This window comes from Ixodes scapularis, unplaced genomic scaffold, assembly GCF_016920785.2.
Source record: "Ixodes scapularis isolate PalLabHiFi unplaced genomic scaffold, ASM1692078v2 ptg001020l_1___fragment_2___debris__unscaffolded, whole genome shotgun sequence".
In the NCBI taxonomy this organism is placed as follows: domain Eukaryota; kingdom Metazoa; phylum Arthropoda; class Arachnida; order Ixodida; family Ixodidae; genus Ixodes; species Ixodes scapularis.
Genome location: NW_024610084.1, coordinates 1 through 25,230, shown reverse-complemented (window position 1 = coordinate 25,230; position 25,230 = coordinate 1). Strand labels below are relative to the sequence as shown.

The 25,230-nt window shown below is 45.1% G+C and overlaps 1 protein-coding gene across 1 annotated transcript; it reads right to left on the bottom strand.

Annotated features, from left to right (window-relative positions):
* Nucleotides 1-21,603: 21,603 nt before the first annotated feature.
* On the bottom strand, nucleotides 21,604-22,182 carry LOC121834284 (carboxypeptidase Q-like). The gene has a single exon (XM_042288050.1). It carries the CDS (start codon nucleotides 22,180-22,182, stop codon nucleotides 21,604-21,606), a length of 579 nt encoding a protein of 192 aa, XP_042143984.1.
* Nucleotides 22,183-25,230: the final 3,048 nt, after the last annotated feature.

Here is a 25,230-nt window from a genome sequence, read left to right as displayed (position 1 = left end):
TGCCGACGGCGTAACTGCGCGATGCATCATGGGACGTTTCCCATAATAACGTCACGTGTGACGTCACCCTCGTGACGTCACACGGCGGCTAAATTAGGCGGGAAATTTTTCCACCAAAGTTAGCGGGCACTTTTTCTGCTAAATTTAGCAAGGAAATTTCTCCGACAATTTTTTCCGCTAGATTTAGGAAAGCAATTTTTCTGCAAAATCTTTTTTTTTTTTTTTTTTTTTTAGTTACGCGACGCGAGAGGAGTTTGCCTGCAGCAAAAAGAAACCTACAACAACCTATGGAGGTTTTTCTTTGAGATGCTGATGCCAAGTGGGGCCAACGAACTAAATTTCAATACGCAAAATTGCTTTCTTTTTACGATTGATATCATTTTTGAAATTCCTTTGTACGATGGCAATTTTTATATGTGCATTGTTGTTATGGTAATCAGAGTTGGAGTGTTTAGCAAGTGGTGTTTTTTCCTTATTCACGATATTCGACTTGCTGCCATAGAATAGCTTGTTCGTGGAATTTCTAGTTTCAACTACACATTTATTTCATATTGCAGAGTGTGCAGTTTATAACACATATCACGCTGGGGGCGTTGCAGTCAATACGTTAGTTTAATATTAATGAAGCAAGCTGTTGCGCAGCTCGAAATACTATCAGCGGTCAAAAGAGAAAAGGGCAGAGCTGGCGTGCGGTACTCCGAAAATGACCGCAGCCACCGGATGAATCGGGACTTCTTGTATAAAATGGACATGGCATACTCCTTCGATGCTTGAGGAAAGTGGAAAATGGTGATTCGGAAAACAACTTCTTAAGTTTGTCGTCAGCGTGCATGATATTTAAATGTCTCTTCAGTATACAATTTAGGCTTGATATGTTCAGTTTATAGCCAAGGGTGCCCCTGCTCCGTTAGAGCGCGAAGCTGCTGAGAAGAATGAAGGAGTGTGCCCCAGAGCGGACGGGATAGTTTCTTTTGACTAGCGTTTTTTTTAGTTTTTTTTTTTATAAAAGTTACATTTTCTCTGAAGCTCAAGTCTTCAGAGCAAATTCTACGTAACCAAAGGAACCGACTGTAAGTATACTGCATATTTTTTTTTACATTTTGGGTTGTAGCACACAACCAATAAAACAGTGGTACTGAGTCACTCTGAGGACTATGCGAAGTTGCTTCGAGCCTAAATTGTGGGTTTTTTTACAAACACCTTTGATGCATTTTATTCTGGCCGGCGGCGAAACGACTGAGCTGATGTATACTGGGAAGCGTACCATCGTCTACGGCCGTATCCAATGACACACATTTTCATAACAATAAACCAATGAAGCGATTGATACTTTAATGTGAAGGAGCGAGTCGGCAACTAGACTATCAATGTACTGAATAGGGAAGAACTAAACTCGCAAGCGTACTACTGACTGTTTTGTTTTCGTGAACACCCAACTCTTAGTGAATCTCGCGGTCTAAAAACAAATCTCGTGCAATGACTCAGAAAGTGTATGAAAAAACAACTAATATTATCTCGACCTGTTTTATTACAAAAATAGTACTCGAAAAATATTTCGACGTTGTCATCTAGACCGAGTAGGAAATTAATTTTATTGTTATCAGCCCTGCTAAAGTACTCATAACAGCATTTTACAATAAGGAAATAAACTTTTTTTTATATATGAATACCTATGAACAACAGTCAAAGCTACATTCGCGAGCCAGCCCGCGCTTCAGGTTTTGAGACGTGCATTTTTACCGCAGGCGCTCGTTCTGTGGAAGGACGCTTCAAAGCAGCGACCTCGCGCCCTCGTTCTTGTGGCATTGACTGCAGTCTCAGTTTAAAGGGTATCTCCGCTTCATCTTTGTTTCTGAAAAAAAAAAACACCACACACACACAAACAATGCAGTTTTCTTTATTATCACCCAGGGAGACCACATGTCAAATATTACGACCGAGGTGCGGTCGTGTACCACTACTGCGTGGTGCACGTTAAAGACCCCAGGCTAGCAGTTGTACTGCACTGGCTAAATTGCCCACATAGAGCGGGTGACTCGTCGCAACTTTGAATTGGCTGACCAACTACACGCTGTATAAATATCCACACAACCACATTAATTATTCGGTTTAAATGTTTCTTCAACGGTCCGGCAACCACTCGCCAAGTTGCCGAAATCGACTGACTCGAGCGGGCCGACTGAGGCGCAACCAACAGCGCACTCAATGCTACGGCGTGGGCGTAGCCAACATTGAACTAAGCCTCATCACCATTGGGGAAATGGTGATGACGTTTAGTTTAATGTTTTGCTTTTGCTTGTTTTTACTTCTCCGGGCAAGCGTAAAGCGCGAGACACATGCGCGAAAAAGCCATCCGATCCGACGTGCGAACCGCCGGAACGACGTCCGAGGGCGAGGGTTTTCGTCGCACCGGAGCGTCGGACGAGGCCTCCGTCCGGCGCCGGCGTGCGTCCAACTTGCCAGATATCGCCGCACGCACGGTCCGATTTTCGGAAGGCCGCAGTGGCCGCAGCCAATGAGCACGGATGGCGAAGGTCATGTTGTCAAGTGACTTTCGGACCGATCGGGCGAGGAGGCGCGACGTGGTTCGGGGAAGCGGATGTGGCGGTGCACGGTGCGTCACGCGACGCGAGTCGTCGTTGTGAAGGAAACGGACGCCATCGAGTTTTCCCGCGCGTACAAAACGAGCTGCTGATTTCGCGCGCCAAAGCAAGCCGGCCTTCTGGGACCGATCGAGCCCGTCGAAACCCGAATATACTCCGTTTCACCTTAGGATGGACAGCAGCGGACGCTACGAGCCATTCTAATGTCATGTGAGCTTCGGGAGAGACGCAGTTATGTGCGCGGTACGTAGTCACGTGATTTTTACGCAGTGCTCGTTTCGCTGGGATGGCTCTAAGGTCCGCTGCGGTCCTTCGCGATTAAGTGATTTTGAGCAGCAAAATAGCCTCAGGGAAAATCTTCACACACGCACACTTTAATAGAAGGTAATAAAAATATTATGTTTGTGTTAAAGCCAGAAAAACCAAGAAGGGCGAGGGAAGTATTTTAGTTTTCTAGGCTAGGTGGCGCGAGCTACCGCCCGTTATAACTATAGCCATTAGTATCCATCCATCCATTTGGTAGAGGGACACCCGAAACTGGGCGGAGCTGAACGGAGCGACGCAACGACGCGTCGGAAACCATGTGTCGCGAACCGTCCTGTGCGGCGATTCGGAGCAGCCATCTTCCCGACAGTTCGCACGCCGGATCGGACAGTTCTGACGCGCATGTGTCTCGCGCTTAACAGGTGACGTCAGCGACGCTTCGTCTCGGCCAGCACCTCCTATACTTCGTTTCAGCTTAGGTCCGAGCGCAGCCTATATTATGAGTCGAAGGGCCAATACAGCGCAAAAAGCGCAGCGTCATGGCGTGCTCTCTGCGCTTTATAGAACTAGCCAGTAGAGAAGCACGCACAAAGAAACGGCGAATACCGTCTGGCCCTTCGGCCAATCAAACAGACGTTGTGCAGGCGTAGCCAAATGTCGTAGACACCCAAAACGTCGTGCATACCACACTTGTGCCTGGCACACGCCCGCCCGAATCCAACACCTCCTAGAAACTAAGGCCGTAGCGCTCTTCTCGTGACGTCGCAAAGGAAGGCCGCCGGGGGCGCGCATCGAAGCGAAGGCAACGCGCGAGGGTTGACCGTCGTAACGCGCTTTTGGTCACATACGCGTGTCTTATTAGTTAAAATGAAAGCTGGACATAGCAACGGCGCTAGAAAACATTTTATTACACGGGCAAAAATTATACCGCTAAATAAGCGGTACGAAATGGCACGAAGTATGCGTATAAGACGTCTATAAAAAAAGGGGATTGTTTTAAGTCGAAAACATAGAGTCACAAACTTATTGCTGTATGAATCCATGTTTTATACAGAAATACTTCGATAAAATGGCGAGACACGCAGTGATTGGACACAGCAAAACAGAACGCAGTTAAAAAGCACGTAGACGTAGTCAACGCGGACACGGCTAGACAAGCGTCACTTACGATGATGTAAGCGATGCTATCGCGTGCAGTAACTGAATTCTTGCATTATACCCCGGCCACATGGCAAAAGTAATGTAATTCTGATCGAATGATATTATGGGGTTGACTAATCAGCTTGCGACGCTCGTATAATCACTCAAGACCATGAAATGATTAAATCCCGTATCATTTAATGAAAATATATTAACTTTTCTGTGTTGGAGGGCTACCAAACTTACCATTTACAGTCAACTAATTTACTTCTTCCTATGGGCTCGAGCTGCCTTAGAACACTTGTTTTGTATACAATAATACTATTACCTTTATACAGTTAAGATTCTAGTATAAACGCGGTAAAGGCAATAAGATATCCTTAGTATAAATAAACAAAGAAGGACGAACAACGAACTTTCAATAATCACACAAACTTTTTATTCACCTTCCAGTAAAAACTAGAATATTACCACGCATATTTACAACGCATATGAACACTCTTTCTTTAATATTCACAATTTACTCCGATTTTTCTTGATTCATATTTTGTCAATAAAACTGTCAAACCCCGTGGGGCGCTTCTCAGACAACCAGCCAAGCAAATAAGGCGCATATCTATACGTTAGGCAATGGGACCGAAGTCATTAATCCCGTTAGAAACGTATAAAGCAATATGAGGGGGACAACATGTGATTAAGAGAGACATAAGTGCTTCCGCTGCAAGTTCAAAACAAAAGTTGCTGCGTTCAGCAAATGCTGCACATAGTTCATTGAGGGCAACTTGTGCCGTTCTGAGGAAATGAAACCACATCAAGCAAATTAGACAAAAGCAAAATGTCTTTTTTTTTTTTTTTTTTTTTTTTTTTTTACGCCAGCTTTGTTCTAGAACAATATCGAGCAGCTGCGACATGTCACTAGCCTTTATTTGTAAAGAGGACGATAAAGGCTGGTTTAGACATTTGCGTCGGTTACGTAGAAGCAATCAAAACGACAGCCACAGGGCCAATGGGACAAACGCGATTCATACGCATGTTTAACCTCAGGTACAGACTTGGGTATCGCATTTTCCGGTTAATAAGTCGCACCGCTGCATAACCCAGGCAGCACAGACACGTTGAAACAACGTCGAAAGAACGTCGATGACGTCAGGAACCACATGTCGAAAGAACGTCGAAAGTCTGAACGTCAGGTCCCTTCGACGTAAGATGGAAAGGCTCCCTGGAAAAAAGCGTGGATTTTACGTCGACATAACGTCCCACTTAACGACCTTAGAACGTCAAGTGCACGTCTGATTTGGAAGGGAAGTCAAGTTATAACGTTATATCAACGTTGCCACAATGTCCCATTTAACGACCATAAAACGTCGAGTGTACGTATAAACTGAATAGGATGTCAATTGAGAACGTCATATTAACGATATCATAACGTCCCAATGAACGACATAAAATGTCGAGCGCACGTCTGTGATGTTATGTCAACGTTGAAATAACGTCCCTTTTAACGACCATGAAGTTCGCGAAAGCACGTATATTCGAACGGAATATACCACCTGCTAAATCCCCCAAGCGCCCCGGCCCTCACTCCAGGAATCATGGGAACGGTGTTCCTGCGCGCAGCTCCCTAGTGATAGGTGATTTCGGCCACTTCCATGATTAAAGAGCTTTGGGTGTAATTAGAAGTCACCCTAAACAAGCGCCCTATAGTGCCTAAGGAATTGTCATATCACTTTTAAGATTTCTCGTCAATGACAGCGTTTTCGATACTGTGCATGCTGTCCACCCTTCAACCTGGCTCAGCTGCAGAAATCTCTTACATTATTATGATTCTTTTACAGCTTCAAAGACGCTAATATTAAGTTAGAAACGCTAAAAAAATGACCGCATCTCCACGTTGTGAATGATGTTGATTGGGACGAAGCTCTGGTGGTGCTGATGATACTGATTTTATTGTTTACAGCTAGTGCTGATGGTGCTGATTTTTTTATTGCTCATAGGTAGTGCTGAGTTCCAGGTTGCGTTTCGACTTCATTATTACTGATTTATGGTCAGTGAAATGCAGAGCCAGTGGCTCTTCTAACGATCATCTTGGATCCGCTAGAAGAGGTGGGAACGCATCTTCACCGCTTAAGTCAACGGTTCATCTCAGAAAGAAAATGTGCGGTATGGATCGTGGTTATATACGCATTTGAGCATTTGAGCGCAGTGCCCTCTCGTTTATAAACGTTGATCCAATCCATGCAAAGTTTAACGCTATTATATACGCATTTGACCGCAGCGCCCTCTCCTGTATAGACGTTGAGCGGCTACATGCAAAGTTTCATCCATGACAGAAACCCCAGCTCTTGAGTTACTACTACATCTCAGAGCCCCCTACTCGTCCCGTAGTCGTGGCCTCCCCGCACAGGTTCGAATCCTGTCGACTGCGCAAACATTTTTTTCTTTTTATGTGAGCACGGACGCCGGCCGGCCGGCTGGCCGGACGGACGGACGGACGGTCAAGGCTAGACCCTAAGGAGCTTCGCCCCTAAAAGTGATTTAAACAGCCCCGCTGACTCCGAGCTAAATCCTGGTTTTTGTTGTGAATTCTCGGCTTTTAAGCAATTTCTGCTAAAACAACAATCAAGAGAATGATAATATTGTAAGAGATGTCTGCAGCTCAGCCAGGTTGAAAGGTGCATTGCATGCACAGTATCAAAAATGCTGACACTGACGAGAAATTTTAGAAGTGATGGGACAGCACTTTGGGCTCTATAAGGCTCTTGTTCAGAATGGTCAAGGTGTTCGCTCAGACATTTTTAGGACGTCTCGCGTTCAACGTTCAAAGAACCTCCCCCAAAAAAGGTAGAACTGACGTCGAATAATGTCGATGACGTCAAGGTGTTGCTCCAGACATTGTTGGTATGTCTCGTGTCCACGTTCAAAGAACTTCCCGGAGAAAGCGTAGAACTGACATCTCTTAATGCCAATGACGTCAAGCTGTTGCTCAGACATTGTTGGGACGTGTTGCGCTCAACGTTCGAATAACCTCTCGAAAAAATGTAGGAATGACGTCGAATGATGCCAATGACATCAAGGTGTTGCTCAGGACATTGTTGGGACGTCTCGTGCTCCACATTCAAAGAACTTCCGGAGAAAACGTAGAACTGGCGTCTATTATTGCCAATGACGTCAAGGTGTTGCTCAGACATTGTGGGGACGTCTCGCGCTCAACGTTCGAAGAATCTCCCGAAAAAACGTAGAACTGACGTCGAATAATGTGGATGACGTCAAGGAATTGCTCAGGAGATTTTTGGGACGTCTCGTGTTCGACGTTCAAATAACTTCCCGGAGAAAACGTAGAACTGACGTCGAATAATGTCGAAGACGTCAAAGTGTTGCTCAGTATATTGTTATGACGTCTCATGCTCGGCGTTCAAAGAACTTCTCATACAAGACGTCGAACAGACGTCGATTACTGTTGAAGACTTCGAGGTGAAGCTTATGACGTTTTCACTACGTCGCGTGTTTGACGTTGTCGGAAACCGTACCAATGGCGTCGATAAAACGTTTGTTAAGGACTTCGACGTTGCCCAACGTCTAGAACATTATTTCGACGTCATCTCGACGTCTTGTGCTGCGTGGGAAGGTCGAACCGGTCGATCTGGCCTCTGCGCGATTTTGCGAACAGTGAGAACTGTTCTCCACACATCCAGAGATAATCCACAGAAAATCATCCCTCTGCCAAAAATAGCTGTACGGGGTTGCGTTCGTTCCTTTGTCTCTGTGCTGTGAAAACAGCAAGCTCCCTTAAAACGTGCCCTAAAACGAACTTCCTCTTTGATTCTGTCCGATCGTTAACAAGTGACTGTCTTTGTCAATGTGGACTGGATGTGCTGTGTTATTTGAGATCCGAATAAACCCTTTTTGGATAAAGCTTCACCGTGTGGTACGTACAACGTAATGTTTGAATGTTGACACTCACTGAATTTCATGTCAGAATCCGTGTCGCGTGTTTCCGCAGCTGGACAGCGACGGTAGTGGCTGGTCGCCGGAAAGCTATAGCTGACGCTTTGGTCAAATTGTCAAGTTCGAGCAGCGGCCATTTTGAACGGAAGACCGTCTCAGACGGGGCACTTGAAAAAAGCGAGTTACGCTCGTCAATTTGGAGCAGGTCCCACGGAGCGGATTTTGCCTCCCCCGCGGAAGCGCTGCGGGTCTATAGCGGAATTTGCCATTAAATAGCGCTGCGCTGCTTCTGAAGCCACACACTCGCTTGGCCTTTATCAAATTTACCCCGACTGCGCGTTGCATGTTTGTATATTTGTCTACGCTTTGAAAAAGAACAGACCACGTGGTGATATTCATTAATTAAAAATGTCGTAGAAGCGGGAAACCGGATAAGCCCAGTGCAAAATAGAAAGAACCAAAGGCTCGACAAACTTGAGCATAATATCTATATTTCGCGAACAAAGGACGAAAAATATGTTCTACAAATAACTGGGCGCTCTGCTAAGCAGTTTTACCGCATAGTTTTAAAAAATTGACGAAAAAATAAAACGCAAGTTTGGTTGCGTGCTTTAAACTAACGCACCATACCTTTGAAAAAAAAAAAATTCTCGCTCTGCTCTACGCTTTTAAAAGTTGATAATAAAACTACGTCAGCAGAGCACAAAAAAAAGAAGCACGAACGATTTTTTTCTTGAATTCTAATGTTTTCTTTCTTCTGTGCAAAGAAGCAGGAAAACAAACGTGAACAAGCGACCACGAAGAATGTGAGAAAAGGTTGAAATTAGTTTTGTCGGTGTCACCGACAAAAAAGTAACGAAAGACGTTATTCGCAAACAAAAGGAACGCGCTACAGTTACCATTACCGATAAAAAGTAACGTACAGAGCGCGACACTGTTAGCGCGAACAAGCGATCGCCGGTTCTTCCAGTTTTTCTCTTTGAAACCAAGGGATGTCACCCAAGTTATTATTGCTATGGAAAGAGCTCATTTAGTTCTATAATGTAAGCGATAAAATTTCGTGCTCGCTAATATATATTTAGAAGTAAAATCCGAAAATGTGCCGATATCGTGTTCGCGCTAACAGTGTCGCGATGTGTACGTTGCTCTTACGTTACTTTTAGAGTGAAGCTCTTAGGCGCCCATTTTTGGGTTGAGCGGCGTCGCCGCCGGCGTAACCGCGTGACGTCGCACGTGACGTCACGCGTGACGCCACGAGGGTGACCATTGACGTCACACGGGCATATCCACAGTGAAATCATAACCTGTGGTCCCACTCAAGGCCACTTCCGGTAATCGCGCATACACAGCGCTCCTCAAGCCGGATGGCGACAACTGAAGTTGTCAAACAAAAACAAACAAAAAAAGAGGGTAAAAAAGAATCGCAATTGACTAAATTGAGTGCATTAGTGTTAATATTTTTAGAAAACATAATAAGCTAGGTAATAATGATAAACCAACATGGAAAGAAAAAATCGAGCAGTTACCGTTAGCTTCAAAAAGTTCATTGCCCTAACCGAAGCCATGTTTTCAAACGTCGCCGGTCGCGTTGTCGGCCTTGTCGGTGTTGCTGTTCTGCGAATTTCTCTTTTTTAGTACATTTCCCTTTCGGTTGGATCCTCGCTTGGCGTTTTAATGTCACGTGAGTTACCGAATCACGCTATGAATGTGTTCTAAATGGGCCTGCTCAGGCAAGAAGCCAAAAAAGCCGGCGACTCGCTTCGCCGTTCGAGATTCCGGGATTCCGCTTCAAGTTCGTTGCTGGTGAGTGCAAACAAGTGCTCGTGCTGTCCTTCGCGTCAGGCCATGGCACGATCGTATTTTCTCCCACGCAGTGTATGTGACTCGGTTAATTTCTTAGTCGTATGTACGTTGGACGTGACTTGTAAAACGGTCAAACGTAATGAATTGCTTGTTCACGCGCAACCTCCACATATCGAAGCTTGCACACCACTTTACTGGAAAAATATAAATATCGTGGCAAATGACGCGGATCAGGACCGAACCTGGGATTTGCTAATCTGTAAAATCATAAAAGAGAAGTTGGCATCATAGCATAAGATATATATAAAAAAAAACGCAACATTATAAAAAGTGAATTTACCAGTTGTTATATATTTCCAAACAGGCTAAGCAAGTTAACTGGGTACATTGAACATAATTCTGAATTAAATAGTCAGATGGATGTCCCTTGAAGGGAATTAACAGAAGGCACCTCTAAAAAAATGCGTTGCTCAAACATGCCAATTTCCTGGACTCACACCTGTCTTCTCTCTCTCGTCAGGATACCCTGTGGGTATGACAGCACCTGGCACCTGTCGTCCAGCATGCGTCGAGACCCCTCCGCCCCCCGTCAAGCTCCAGACATCATTTATCTCCGCTTGGCACGTCATGCAGTAAACCCACAGTACTTATCTAATTTAGAAGTATAAGCAGGGACAGATCGAAGGGGGGGCGACGGGGGCAGCCCCCCCCCCCCCCTCCCCCCTTCTCGGAGGGCAATTTGACATGGCTGGACCCCCCGGTGCACACGATAGAAGGGGAGAATAGCCTCCTTACAAAGTTTCTGCCCCCCCCCCCCCCCCACACACACACAAACGGAGTTCTGGATCTGCCCCTGAGTATAAGGTTTGTCTCACTTCGTCCATTCACTGTATGCTGTTACTTTCTTGTTCCAGTACGATGGTTCCTTGGAGAATCACAGAGAATACCACGAGGGCGACAAACGTGTGGAGGCAAGCTGCAAGGGCCGGACACCAGAGATAAGGACCATCAGTAACCAGGGGGATGAAGTGAGAAAACTCAAGAGGCAGCTCATCATCTGAACCACAAGAAGAAAATCGGAGACCGTACGCTGGGAAATTTGTCGACCTCATCCTTGGGTGGCATGAGCATTTTCTGGTCATATTCGTACGTGAGGTGAACTGTTACTGGAACTAGGTTGACTCATCCTCCTGCAGCTTACAGGGCATTACCAAAGTTACGGCACCAACGAAACAACCGGAGCATTTGGCTGAGGGACGGGACAACATATTGTGGGAGTATACTCCTCCTACGGAAAGCTCTCACAATACTTGCTTCATTGCTCTGATTAGCTCCAAAGGGCGGCAGTGCTTTTCTTTGTAAAATTAGGCTGAAACAGATTATAGCTGTAATAGGGCCACCGAAATTGACATTGCGGCATAACATTCCTCATGAGGGTTCTGGCATCTATTCTATGATCTCTTATGCAATTATGAATGCCGCAGCCATAAGTGGTCACTTGACAATAATCTGCAAGTCGTCATATGACAAACTGCGTAAATGGTTGGGTAAGCCTTACCCAACCATTGACGCAGTTTGTCATATGACGATATGCAGAACTACCTTTAAAATAAACAGTGGCTGGGAGGGCTCTAGCTCTTCCTCATCTCAATCTGTCCTAGGGAGGGCTGTCTTGAAAACCCCTTTCAAGTCATTAGTCTGAAAGGGAGTTTCTGGGATACCACTGACGCATAGTAGCTTCCGGCATCTATGAGACACTTAAGAAGAAAACCCTTGTGGAGTTCCAAGCTGCGAACCAGGTTGCAAACTGTGAGGACGACTTAGATCAAGTCCTGCTTTGTACGAGTGGTCTCAGCATTTGGCATGGAAGCTGTGGAGCAGTTCTGGTAATTGTAACTTCAAGCTCCTGAATACTGGAACTGTTCCCATCAGCACGACAACCACAGCTGGTTGTCGTGCCAGTAGACCTCGTTCTGAAGTCACCGGAAGAAAACAACAATAACCAGTTGCTGCCATCATGTTGTGTTAGCCAGTGGCCAAGAACAAGATTTTTTCTCTTGAGCTTGGACAAAGTGTTCTTCAATTAGTTTTCTCAAAGCCCCTTTGACACGGCTAACACAACTGTCTCTCCTCAACGTCGGGCCCCGACGTTGAGGTGAGACAGTACTCAGCACTAGTTCCGGCACATATAACTTTATCTAAACTCGGCTTGAGTTCGCGACACAGACAACTGCTACGACGTTCTCCGTCCGGAGGCTTGCGATGGCTGAACTGCCCTTTTTTGCTGTCCCTCTTTGACCTCTTTTCTTCCCCTGGCCGCGAGGCGAGGATTTTTTGTAATCTGGCGCGAACGCCACGGTGGGGCACACACACACACACACGTGCATGCCCGCCCGCACGCACAGCACTGAATGAGTCAGTAATACACTCCGTCACAAGTGGATGTTAGACTTGAGGGGGCACCGTGTCCCTTTTTGAGAGGCGTTACTGACTCAACTTTCCAGGATTTAGGAACATAGCTGTAAGAAAGAAAATCGTTGAAGAGGCAAGTGAGGACGGGGGAGATACGGCCACCACAGGATTTAAGCAATGCAGGGTGGAGGCTGTCTGGTCCAGGGCGTTGAGAGGTGTTGACACAGGCGAGGGCTTCGTAGGTTTCACTTTGAAGAATGACTATGGAAGAGAGTGTGATTGCTGGTGTGGCCTTGATTGGCTGAGTTGTGGGTTGGGTGGGACAAATGTTAGGTGCGGTAGGGTCAAGTAATGCTGCAGCCTGAGAAAAGTGGTAAGAGAAGAGCTCTGCTATGTCGTCAAGATTAGAATAGGGCCTGCCGTGATGTGTGAAGACCGGCGCGTGTAACATTTTTTTTAGTGAAAACATGCCCAAGAGTTTGGGCTGGCAGGTTGCTTTTGCTCTTAGTTGGTAGGTAATCGTTATGGGAGATATGGATGAGATGCTTGATTCGGTACGTGCCTGGTGGGCTTGGTTAAGATTAGTGGGATTTAGAGGCACTTTTTTGAATAGTCAGTGTTTACGTCTGATTAAGAGTGCAATCTCTTATGTCATCCATGGAACGCTGCCGTGCCTCCTGTTGATCCTTAGGGTGAACACATTTGTGCTGAATTGCTGATATGTTGAGTGAGAGGTCGTCGGCCTCGTCAGCCGATGGGTGATCAAACACGATGAACCAGGGAGCGAGGTGGATGAGCTGATTGAGATGAGGGAAATTGGTGTTTTAGAACTGCTGGAACTTCTTGACTTGATGACCTTGCTTAGGGCAATGGATATTGGTGAGGAGAGCACTGCGATCACTGCCTGGTAGGCTGGATTTCACTGTGCAGCGGTAGGATAAGGTGGGATTATTGGTGCGGACGAGGTCGAGGAATGTAGCGTTGCTGTTTTGAGAAGTGTAGAATGAGGCGTCATGAAGTTGGATGAGGCCAGCAGTTTCCAATACGTCTTACAGCATGTCATCAAGTGGATCAGATGAACAGTGCAGAGAACTTGCTGGGGTCGACGCGCTGTAGGCTCTTTTGGAGGAGGGCGTACGATTGTTCACGGAGGGAGGGTGGGCAGTAGATAGACACCAGAAGAAGCCTTCCATGTTTACAAAATACCTCGACAAAGATGGCTTCTAGACCCGGAGGGGTGAGGTGGTCGAGACGTTGGCAGGGCAGGTGTTATGGCATGGCGAGAACGGACTCCTTTGCCCCAAGGAGGGACAGTCTTGCTGGAATAAAGAGAATTGTGCGAGATTGATTAATTCCCCATTAATTAACCACCGAAGACAGGCGTCCAGCCATGTCTCGCACACAGCGAATATTGTATTCGGGAAAGATTACTTCAGCGCTTTAAAGTCAGGAAGGTTGTTTTTTAGGAAGCAAACGTTGGAAAACCAAACGGGATTGGAGTCTAGACTCCGATCGCGCACTTTTCACACGACAACTATGCCAAACGCGGAGTTGTCGTGCGAACGGTGAACGCTGCCGATGTCAATCGCCGGAGGCGGTTCGGAGAACTACTTGGTAAAGTTGGCGACGATGGTGGGGTACACAGGGGCTCCGTGCTGCTTAGGGGATGCAAAGAGGTTATCGGCCGGGGGTGCGAGCTGGCACGCCGCACAGAGCCACTCGGTTGATAATGAGGAGAGACGCCTATACAAAGCGAGAGATACATCTTCGCATTTCTGGTGGAACCACAAATCATAAACGTCGCATTGGAGAGTGGCGACATTGTCGACAGACAGGAAACAGCAGGGGCAGGTGGGACGTGAACCGGAGTTTGAAGGTACACCCGTGAGCGATATGAAGGTGAACAGCCCTGTTCTTGTTTTTGACGCTCCTGCAAGTTTTGGAACAAGCTCTGTTCGAGAAGAGGGCTAAAACGCAAAGTTTAGACCCCAAGCCACATACTATTTGAGACGTTGAGAGTTAATATAGCTTTAGAGAGCCGTAAAACGGGCAAGAATCCAGGTAAGGTGTTCACTTTCATATTGCCGGCGGGTGTGCTTCACCAGTGATCAGCAATAACGAGATTTGGTGAGGTTGTTGGCGAGGGCGATGAGTGAAGAATGCTCAGCCAGGAGGTTGCTTCATGGACGACAATGTTCAATGGTGACGCTGCAGTCAGAAAGTGGCATTCTAGGTGCTTACGGTTTGTCGATGATAGGTGATATTCTTGTCGAAGGGCCAGTAGCCCCGTTAGGCAGACCAGGAGACGGAGAGTTGTAAAGGCGCGCTGTCATCGAACCTAACAGCTAAACATTGTGCTGAAAAAATTGACTGGCTAGATCCAACATATATCATAGAAAACTGACCAGGGGGGCAATGTTCGACAAATGTCTTGTTTCTCCTAAGAAGAAAGGGAAGTGATGGAAGTGACGATATCGCGTCTGATTGGTTAGAGGCTCAAATGACGAAAGCGGGAACTTTCATCATTTGAGCCTCTAACCAATCAGACGCAATATCTTCACTTCCGTCTCTTTTTAGGAGAAACGAAACATTTGTCGTCGAACCAACCCCCCAGGTGTGTTGAACATTCATCTAGGGGGGAAAGGACGGGCAGGTCAAATGCACCTCCAAACACAGCTTTATTTACCACATTAGCCTGCAGTTACTGTTAAAGCAACTGGTTTGTAATCGAACTCGTTATGTAAAACTGTCGCGTCTGTGCAGTTTTTTTTTTTGCATGGTTTATGAGTAACTGTTTTGAAATACTTTTACCGCGACTTTACCTCTACCTGTTTAGACTATGTTTGTTGATCTTAGGTTTATCATTGTTTATGCACGTAGCTTGAAGGCTAACATTCAAACTGTTTGTACTACCGTGTATGTTCGATAATACCCGTTAGCAACCGCATCATTGCATGTGCTGTTTGTAACATTTTCTTATAAATTGTACTATGTAGAGCGAAAATAAACATTTGCCTGCTTGAAATAACTCTTGTGTGAATAAATTACCTGTGATTGTCGTCCAGTGGTGCGCACGTCACAATAAAGGGAAAGCGCAACGCAAGCGGACGCGATAACCGGGTACAAAAAAATGCCGTGGGGGCCGCCATCTTGAAAACCAAAACAATAAAAACGAAGCATAAAATGTGATTAGTTACCCCATCCGTGGTGAGAGGGCGCTTTTACGAGTTTAAATAATTGTTTGAGGAACTTTCGCTCTTTTTTAATTATTAGGTTATCAATATAATTTATATTGTGTGAGTAATATGTAATGAGTTTAGTTCTAAAATGTACTTTTATTCACACAAGGCCCTCGATCCCGTGGTTTGCGATTACCACAGGCTTATTCTACAGTGGGAAAACTGTGTGTGATAAACTGTGGGCATATCCTCCAATCCCCTCCTCTTCCTCCTCCTCAAGAGCTGCGCTCTAATTCGGCATTACAGAAAATTCAAAGCGTCTTTCATTTTTTTTTTTAAATTTTGGATTAACATGTTTTATTGTCGTGACGGTAGAGGTATGCATACCATATTTCAAGAATATCACGTTCATGCAGAAACTGAACATAATAACTTAATGTTTTTTTACGGTCTCGCCTAAATACTCATAAGAAAAAACGCAAAAAAACGCAAAAAAAACAACTTAAGAAATCAAATGGCTTGACAACTAAAAACACGAACGAAATTGACGTGCAACGTGTGCAAGTCTTGGGAAGTAGCAGCCCCGAGGTTAACGTAACTACGTTACCCGTTGCTCGAAATAAGTAACGTAAGTACGCTACCCGTTACTGTTTTGAAAAAGTAACAAGTATGTTACACGTTGCGGAAAAAGAGTTACACGTTACCGGTAACGCCGTAATTACTTGTAACGCGTTACCGCCAACACTGGTAGAAATAAACATGTAAAGTTGTGATGCCATTAAATTACAGTTTACTAATAATCGCACGATTGGCGACGCGCGCGACGAAAAGCGTCGCTGTGAACGACCTTTCACGATTGGCCAAAGGCTAACCACTGCTACACATTGAAATTCCGCAGGCTGTCAACTTTCGACGGTGTTGGCTATGCATGCTTCCACCACGACTTTTACACACACCGTCGAAATCGTCACTGGCAGTTAATAATCCTGGTCGCAACGTCACAGATAGGAAACACTGACAAAGTGAGAACCGCAAAAAGGTATATTACTTATCTCGCCTCCAGCGCGAACTTCCTACCTTCGACAATGCTTCGGGCGTCTCGTGCATGCATAGCGAGATCGCGCAAGCAGCCGAAGCACAGCGGAAAGCATGAAGCGCGTGCTGGAACCCGAGGGTTTGAAAGACACGCCCTGCCGTTCTCACTCTGGCAGTGACTGTATTATGTAGTGCATTTTATTTGGTTTACCTATTAGTCGTTCTCAGGCAAAACATATGGAGCGTGTTAATCCAAAAGTGGTGCAAAGCCAAGCACAGATTTCATTTAATTTTGTTTTCACTTATTTAGCTCAAAGACATCCTTACGGATGCAATAGATGAGCGAGGGTTTTACAATGGAGGAAAAAGCACACTATAAAAAAATTCTATAAAAAAATGAGAAAAAAAAAAAACGAACGACAGAGTAGCAAAGTTCACATTATCTGGTTCAAACATGGTACCACATCACCATTCACATTCAAGCATAATCAAGAGTGCAAATTTTGAAGTTCTAAAGTCAAAAAGCCTATGGTAAATCTAAAAGAAAAGCCGTGAAAAGCAATATAAACAAATATCACGCCAGAAATTCACATTGGCTGATCCACACAGCACAACATTATTGGCCACGCTCAATGATTCTAGGTTCTAGAGTACATTTAAAAACCTTTGTTCACACTTCTTTTCAAACAACACCTCATCTTGTTGGGCTGCAACAGATTCTGGCAGGGTGTTCCAGTCGGAAATGCGCAATAACAACAGGGATGAAGAAAAAAGATTAGTACGAGCTGTATAAGGTTCCACTTTCTGTGCATTATCAACTCTGGCTAGATATGAACTATGGGTCCAGAATGACTGTTTGAAGGTGAAAGCCCTGTAATAAAGACGATGAAAAGAATAAAAACGAGAAATCTTTCTTTGCATTTCTAGAGAAGATAAACCGATATTTTTTTTTTATGCATGTAACGCTGGTATGATACGAATAATTTCCAGAGATATATCGCGCAGCTTTGTTTTGCAGTGCTTCAAGACTTTTCACTAGGTTTTTTTTATGGGGATTCCAGGTTACGTTTGCGTATTCAAGCTTGGGGAGAACGATAGCTTTACAAGCAAGCAGACGCGTACCCTGGGGTGCCTGGTGCAATGTACGCCTCAGAAAGCCAAGTTTCTTTGATGCGCTCTGTGAAATGATTGATGTGTTCGTTCCAAGTTAAATTATGCGTAACGTGAACGCCTAAATATTGATATGACGTGGCAACTTCAAGTTCAAGAGACAGAAGGTTGTATTGGATCGATTTCACATCTGACATTTTGGTGACTGACATGTGCCGACATTTTCTAGTATTGATGTTGAGTTGCCATTCCACGCACCATGTGCCAATTTTGTCCAGGTCATCCTGTAGGGCGAGACTATAACTGAAGTTGGCTCTTTTCCGATATAACACGCAGTCGTCCGCAAACAACCTGATGGTGGACGTTAAGGTTGATGGGAGGTCGTTGATGTATATCAGGAATAGAAGGAGTCCTATAACGCTGCCCTGTGGGACACCTGATGTGACCGGACATTGGGATGAAATGGTGTTATTTAATCTCACTGACTGCGTTCTACCAAGTAAAAAAGGCTGCTATCCAGTCTACAATCAAAGGGTCTATTTGAAGGTGCGAAAGCTTTAGTAGTAAGCACCAATGCGGAACTGTACCGAAAGCCTTAGCGAAGTCGATGAAGATGACGTCAGTCTGGAAGCCAGCATGGGTGTTGAAGTGCAGATGAGTGCTAAATTCGAAAAGCTGAGTATTACATGCGTAGTTTTTTCTGAAGCCATGCTGATTCGGAAAAATGTAGTCATTCCTGTCGAGGTGATTCATGATAGCTGAAAAAATGACATGTTCCACCACTTTGCACGGGACGCTCGTAAAGGGGTATTCACACGAGGGAGAAATCCCGGGGATTTCTCCCCGGCACGCGCATCCCACGACGAAAACGTCAGGCTTTGCGATGTGCAAAAGTCTCGCGTTTTCATCTCGTGATGCGCGCGTGCCGGGGAGAAATCCCCGGGATTTCTCCCTCGTGTGAATACCGCTTAAGGGATATAGGACGGTAGTTGGAGGGGTCGGATTTTATGCCCGATTGGAAAATTGGTTGAACGATAGCAAAATTCCAATCTGTTGGGACGATACCTGTGTCAAGACTTTGCTGAAAAAGTAGAGAGAAAACAACAGAAGCGTAATTATTTACCATTTTTAATATTTTGAAGATATTTTATCGTCACCGGCAGCACAGTGGGACGGGAGCTTATCGATAATTTCATTTGGTTATGCCGCTGCTTGTAAACGAAAGTTGAGACATGCGCACAAAGTGGAACCATGGGGCCGAAGGAAAAGGGAACGTCTCCTGCGTGAATACTGTCGAAAAAAGCTGTTCAACAAATGTCCCGCATCACTGTTGCATAGGCAGTCACCCTCCTGGTTTGTAAACAGTGGACTACATCGAGTTTCACTAGGATTTACAATTTTCTAAAATTGGCCGGGATCCTTCATTAAAACATGTAACAATTTATCTCCGAAAAATTGCTTTTCGCTTTATTTATTTTTTTATATTGATTGACCAAAGACTATGTTCAGACTAGTCACCGTCCCTGTTAGTTCTTTTTGCCCTCTGAAAGAGCCATTTTTTAACAACCGCTTTAATGCATTTGTTAACCATGGCGATAGCGAGTCTGATCCAACAGTAATTTTTGGAATATTGATTGACACTATAATTTGTGAAGTTCGTGTTTAATTAGAGTCCAGTTTTCTTCTACTGAGCGACCTAGATAATGGTGTATGAAATCTTGCAGAAAAAGATCCAGCGACAAATTCATAGCATCAATATTCGCCTTGGCATAGTTAAACATCTGCTTGCGATTATTTTCTCGGTTTTCAAGAGAAAATGTTGTTTGAACGTGGATAATTGCGTGATCGCTAATGAAGTCAAGAACATTTATGGTGCTTACATGGTTCCTATTGTTAACAAGAAATAATCTAAAATCGCGTCACCGCGGGTAGGGGATTTCACAAGTTGGTGCAATCCAAAACAGTCTACCAAGGCAAGAAAATCATTGCACTGAGCGGGATTTGAACACTGCGTGGACGGGCTGAGAGTCGGCCAGTGAATTCCGGGGAAATTAAAATCACCTGCTAATATTAGGTCATCATTTGGGTAGGATTCTGTTAAGTGCCCCAAAGACATGGCGTCATGAAAGTCACTTATATTTGAATTTGGCGGCCGATAACAAACACCAATTAATAACCTACGATAACCCAGCTGAAGACGTACCCACATGGAGTCGAGCAAGGAGTCGGAAGATATTACTGTACATTTTAGGTGGGACCTTATAGCAATAAGCTACACCGCCACCCCTTGCACTAAGGTTATCTTTTCGGTATACATTGTACTCTTTGCTCAATGTCAGCTCCTTATCGTCTACGCATGATGACAACCACGTTTCACTTCCTATGATAACGTCCGGTTCGCAAGGGGCGGTGATGCATTCAAATTCTACCTGTTTAAAAAGCATGCTACGAAAATTTACCACAAAACAAAAAGACAAAGTATTCAACAGAAGACTTGCACACGTTCCGGCCGGGGTTGTCAGTCGTCTGCACGGTGAACTTCACGTGGCCTTTGAATTGGAATGACGGTTCCAGCAACGCTGTCATATACGTATATTTCACTGCCGACATGTAATTTATCAAATGACAGCTTGTATCTAACATGCTGCTCCCTAAACCGAGCGGCAAACTCCAACAGCTTCTTTCGCTCGAAACACACTTTTGGAGAGAAGTCCTTTAAAATCCACACGATACACTTTTTTTTTAATTTTGAAGCATCATGGAGTACATTATTTTTGCTTTTAAAACTGAGGAATCTGACAATAATGGGACGCGGTTTGAACCGACGCGTTTTGGCCCAAGAAGATGCGCTCTTTCAATTCCGCCAACGTTTGGCGTGAGCTTATCTTTGATGAAATTTGATACCAGTTGTTCGGTGTCATTCCAGGTCTCATTTTCGCGTTCAGGGAAACCGTCGAAGATCAGATTGTTCCTGCGCATCTGGCCATTCAGGTCGTCCAAGATGCCCCTTAATACAGAGAGCTGCTCATGCGCACTCGCAGACTCCCGCTCCACAAGATCAAGCGTTGCAGTGACACAAGCCAAATTTTCTTTGATTTGCCCGATTTCAGTAACTTTGGCCTCAAGACTAGCCACACGACTGCCCAGGTAGGCAATGCCCTTATTAATTTCATTTAGCTTGCCGATACTTTCCCTCTGGTTTTGGTTGCTGGCTATTATTAGGCTATCAATAGCTTCTTGCAGTTTGTCTATATTTTAACTGTTTGTAAGACCGAAGCCGGGGTTTAGCTCAACGTCGCCGGCTGACGTAAGTAACAGGAAAATAACTGTAAGAACAGCAAAGAGTTTGAAGTGGCTGAACAAACAGAAAATAATCAACAGCTTCGGCGGTAACTGACAAGACTTTCTTCTCGAGCACATTGAAAACCTTCCGATACGAATCCGGTAGGTTGCGACGTCAACACAGATTGGTACACACTGGTGGGATTTGCAGCCAAAGGGAAACTTGAAATGTATTACAAATACTGAAGTTTACGCACCTGCGAGAGATTATTGATTCGTTTAGTGCTCTGGCACTGTTGGCTGCAAATCCCGAGGAGATGCTTGTGTCACTCTTTTTTTTAGTCATCTGATGTGGTCACATGTTGATGACATGTTGACCAGCTTTCTTGACGATGACGGCCACCGGCGCTCCGCGCTTGAGTGGTAATTCTTGAATTCACGAAGTGCGTGACAGGCAGAACGCTGTCTAGAGGGAGACACCACTTTCCGCGCAAGAATAGCCGGGGTTCCTGCGAGAGATTATTGACACGTTTAGTGCTCTGGCACACTTGGCTGCAAATCCCGAAGCGATGCTTGTGCCCATCTTTTTTTGTAGTCCTCTGATGTGGTCACGTATTGAAGACGTGTTGATCAGCTGTCTTGACGATGACGGCGCGGAGAAAAAAAATCACCGTCGAGATTCAGAGCAATTGACTTTAAAAAATTCCAGAGGCGCGACTTTTCCTAACAGCCTCAGGGCACATAGATTGTTTCTGAAAAGTGAAATTAATAAAAAACACGGAAAAACGTCCTTCGCTCCTGTAGATCACCAGTGAACCCCGGCCTTCACCTCAACGCGGGAGGCGCTCGCTCAGGTCGGCAAAGACGAAAGCGACAGCTGCCCAGAAGGCAGTGCACAGGTCCAGACTGACGGGATCCTCGACTATCATTGTGTCACCGTCTGTGTGATGGAAGTAGAAGTACTTCTCGTTGGCTGTGAGCAGGGAGGCCCCGGGAACACCACTGTGAACCCAGAACTGGATGTCCGGCCCCTCGTTACCAAGCACGAGGTTGGTTGCGTTGATGGCACCCATAAGATCCAACACGTGCTTGACCATGCAGCGCGCTGTTGGATTCGAACTAGCCAGTACGAGACCCAGGGGATTGAAGGTGCCCATGTCAGACTCCATGATGATGTTCATGTTGGAGGCTTCTTTCTGGTGGCGCTTGTAGTATGCCCGTGCCCCCCAGAGGCCCTGTTCTTCGCCTGTCCACAGCACGCAGCGCAAGGTCCTCCGTGGTCGGAGGTCCATTGAGCGCAGCACCCTCAAGGCCCGCCAGGAAATAAAGGCACCTCCACCGTCGTCCATGGCGCCCTGGCCCACGTCCCAGGAGTCCAGATGACCACTCACCAAAACTACCTGCACCATTTAAGACACACCGGGGTTGCCGTCGGCGATACCCACAACGACTTTTTTGGTCGACACTTATTCACCGGACGCCATATTTGAGGATGCTCACAGCGCATGTTCGGCATGAGTTTTTATGTATGGTTTCCCAAAGAGGACAATCTTAATGGTGTTCAATGTGCGTGTTGGAAGCGTTGTGGAAGCTTGCCGTCAACACATGCTCAGCAGCAGCGAGCTCAGCTGTGGCCCCCAGTGATATATCACCTATTAGGTTTCCAATGTAATGTTCGTATACTGTGTCCCTTTTGAAACATTATGATAAACTTGTTTCTTAAGATAAAAAAAAATAGAAGTGCCTTCATAGTGTCAGTTTGGACTCATAAGATGCTATTGCCTAAAATCCTTAAACGCAAACGCTTTCTTGTTCGTATTTAGCGTGATTGGCTGTGCACTTTCCAAGAATGTACAACGTATGTTTTAGTTTATCGCAATCTCTAAAATTATAAACTTTACACGCGTAGTTTTTTAGGTAATCCCATTTAGGAGATTCACAGCTCCGTGTCTATTGCAAATATTCTGCCATGGGCGACAATTTCAGTCAGTAAGTGTGCATCCTGTTGCTTGTCGTGCGCCTTAACGGGGTACGGAAACGAAATGTTAGCTCTTATTTCTTTGTTTAGATGAGAGCGGCTGTGCAGGCAGCCTAGACACACTAGCCTAGTAGGTGGATGGTCCTGGGCTGCTGGCAAAAAGAAACAAAAAAACCAAGAAAACAAGTTTTAAAACAAAATTGAGTCTGGTGACGATTTGTGAAACTCCTTTAGAATGCCGCCAGGTGGAGCAGCGTCTGTTCGCGACAGCATGGCTCACTTGTGAAGTTATTTACTCCTGACTATGACTTGGCGGAGAACGCTAACGCGTTTCTTGCGTTGCATATGTTAAAGCCTCCACAGTGATTCCGCAACGTGCATTCCACACCCTCAAGATCGTCGTTCTTTGCAGACGCTAGGAGGTTGATCGGAGGATGTGGGAGCCAGTGCTATAAGCCAACCAAACATTAGGAATCGAGGGAGGGGCATTCAGAAACTCTCACATTAGCATTTAGAGAGAGCATTTCAAAAAAGACTTTCCTCGCTTTGTTTACGCAGTGACTGTACCTTCCCTGTGTGCGCGCTTGAGTTTCAATGCAATCTGTTCGCAACTGCCGGCATGCCGGCAGCAGTAGCGTCCTCCGACACTTCTTAGAAAACAAGAATAACCGGACAAAGCTCACCGGACAAAAAAGCTCACCCGTTTTTTTCACAGACCTGGACAAAAACCCACCAATTTTATTTGGCTACGGGAAACACGGGCTAGGCTAAAGTGCGAATCGGATGGACATTGCACAATTTTTAGGTGAACTGGTATCCCATCCCATGGAACCCTGTCGACAGGTATGGTATTTGGATGAGTTTTCTCTATAGTTCCCTGCTTACCGATAAATCTGATAAAATCCGAAAAACACCGACTGGTAAAACTTGAGGCAATTCGGATTTATCCGAAAAACTCTCAATGTCGAAGTCATGAAGGCAAAATAAAAAGCAAACAAGACGATCTTTTACGAATAATGTTTGTTCAGTGCAATGGGCCAAGGTCCTCCTGGACCACGATAAAAGCCGCTGTTCCGATTTCCAGTTTGGACCATACTATGTGTGCCTCTTAGAAGGAGGAGGGGTTGCGTTTTTATAATGGTGAAAGATGCGAATCTAGATTTTATATGATGGGGAGTGCAGCTGAAGGTTTTATGCGTGTGTGGCTATTTTAAAGTATCGATGTTGATTGTAATAACGCAGGTTTTAAAGATTCGTCGTGGGACATGCCAATCGCAAGGGCGCCCATGCTGAATGCAGCTGCAGAAATATCTTTCGATACCGGTAAGTATTTTTTAATTAATTTAGTGTACGTCCTTGTCCGGACATTTTAAATTTTTATTTTGACTATAATAACAGAGTAAAATAAAACTCAACATTTCTGAGAATGGGGAATCCAACAAAAATAAACCCCGATAAACTCCGAATTTCCAGCGAAAAAGATACTCCGAAAAGTGCCCTCCGAATTTCACAAAAAAAAAAAAAAAAAATAAACTGCGGAAACACGGAAGCAACGATTTTGGACCAAAATTGAGGTCACCGAAAATTCCAGGTACACAGAGATCGCCCAAAACTGCTGGAGGCAGTAGGGCACTGCATTTTACTTCTAAGCAATCGATAAATAAACTTATTTCCACTCTAGTCAACAAACCGTGTGCGTGTCTGATTTAATTTATCGTTGCAGTTTAGTATCGCACGCACGCACCTAAGTTGTCTGCGCTCGGGATAAGACGAACATCAAACTTTCTCCTGCTGAGCTTCTGTCCGGTGAGCTTCTGTTCGGGATTGGGAAATAAGAGGGAAAGGGGGGGGGGCTTAGTAAAGGCAACACAAGGAAACTGAAAGATAAAACAAAGCTTGGGACAGTATGGCGTTCTAAGAGTGAACGCACGCACACTATCTGGTTAGAAAACAGCATAATCTAACACCTTCAGTTTAGGAAGTTGGTCGACTCTCACAGTCTTGACGGAGATTATTTTTGCGGGTGTTTGGCGGCGGACGCTAATTGTCGGAAACGTGTCTAGTGTTGTAGGGACCACGTCTGGGCAAATCTTCGCGACGTCATGCTCTGGTTTCTTGATATGTTCTTGTTTTGGTGTGGTTAAATAAACTCAGCTGTTCTTAAGATATTGTGTTGTCCGTTTTTTTTTATTCCTCTTAGTTTTATGGTTTTAAGTTATGACGACTTTATACACCCTGCAATAAAGCAGCACCGTTGTAAACACTTTCTCGGTTATAGAGGATATCTCTTCGGAGCCGACGTCGTGTGGCGAAGTCAATTTGCTCAATTTGAGTGAAGGTTGGTTGTCGCTTTTCTCAATTGAAGGTCATATGTTACTCAATATTTTGTTATCACAAGTTATTTCTAGTTACCGTAAAGAGATAATGATAGTTTAAAAAAATAAAAGATGGAGTTGTTTTTTGTTTTTTTTTAATATTG

Bases quoted from the DNA above. Each gene is read 5' to 3' on its own strand.
- LOC121834284 (XM_042288050.1), bottom strand. From the start codon at position 22,182: ATGGTGCAGGTAGTTTTGGTGAGTGGTCATCTGGACTCCTGGGACGTG.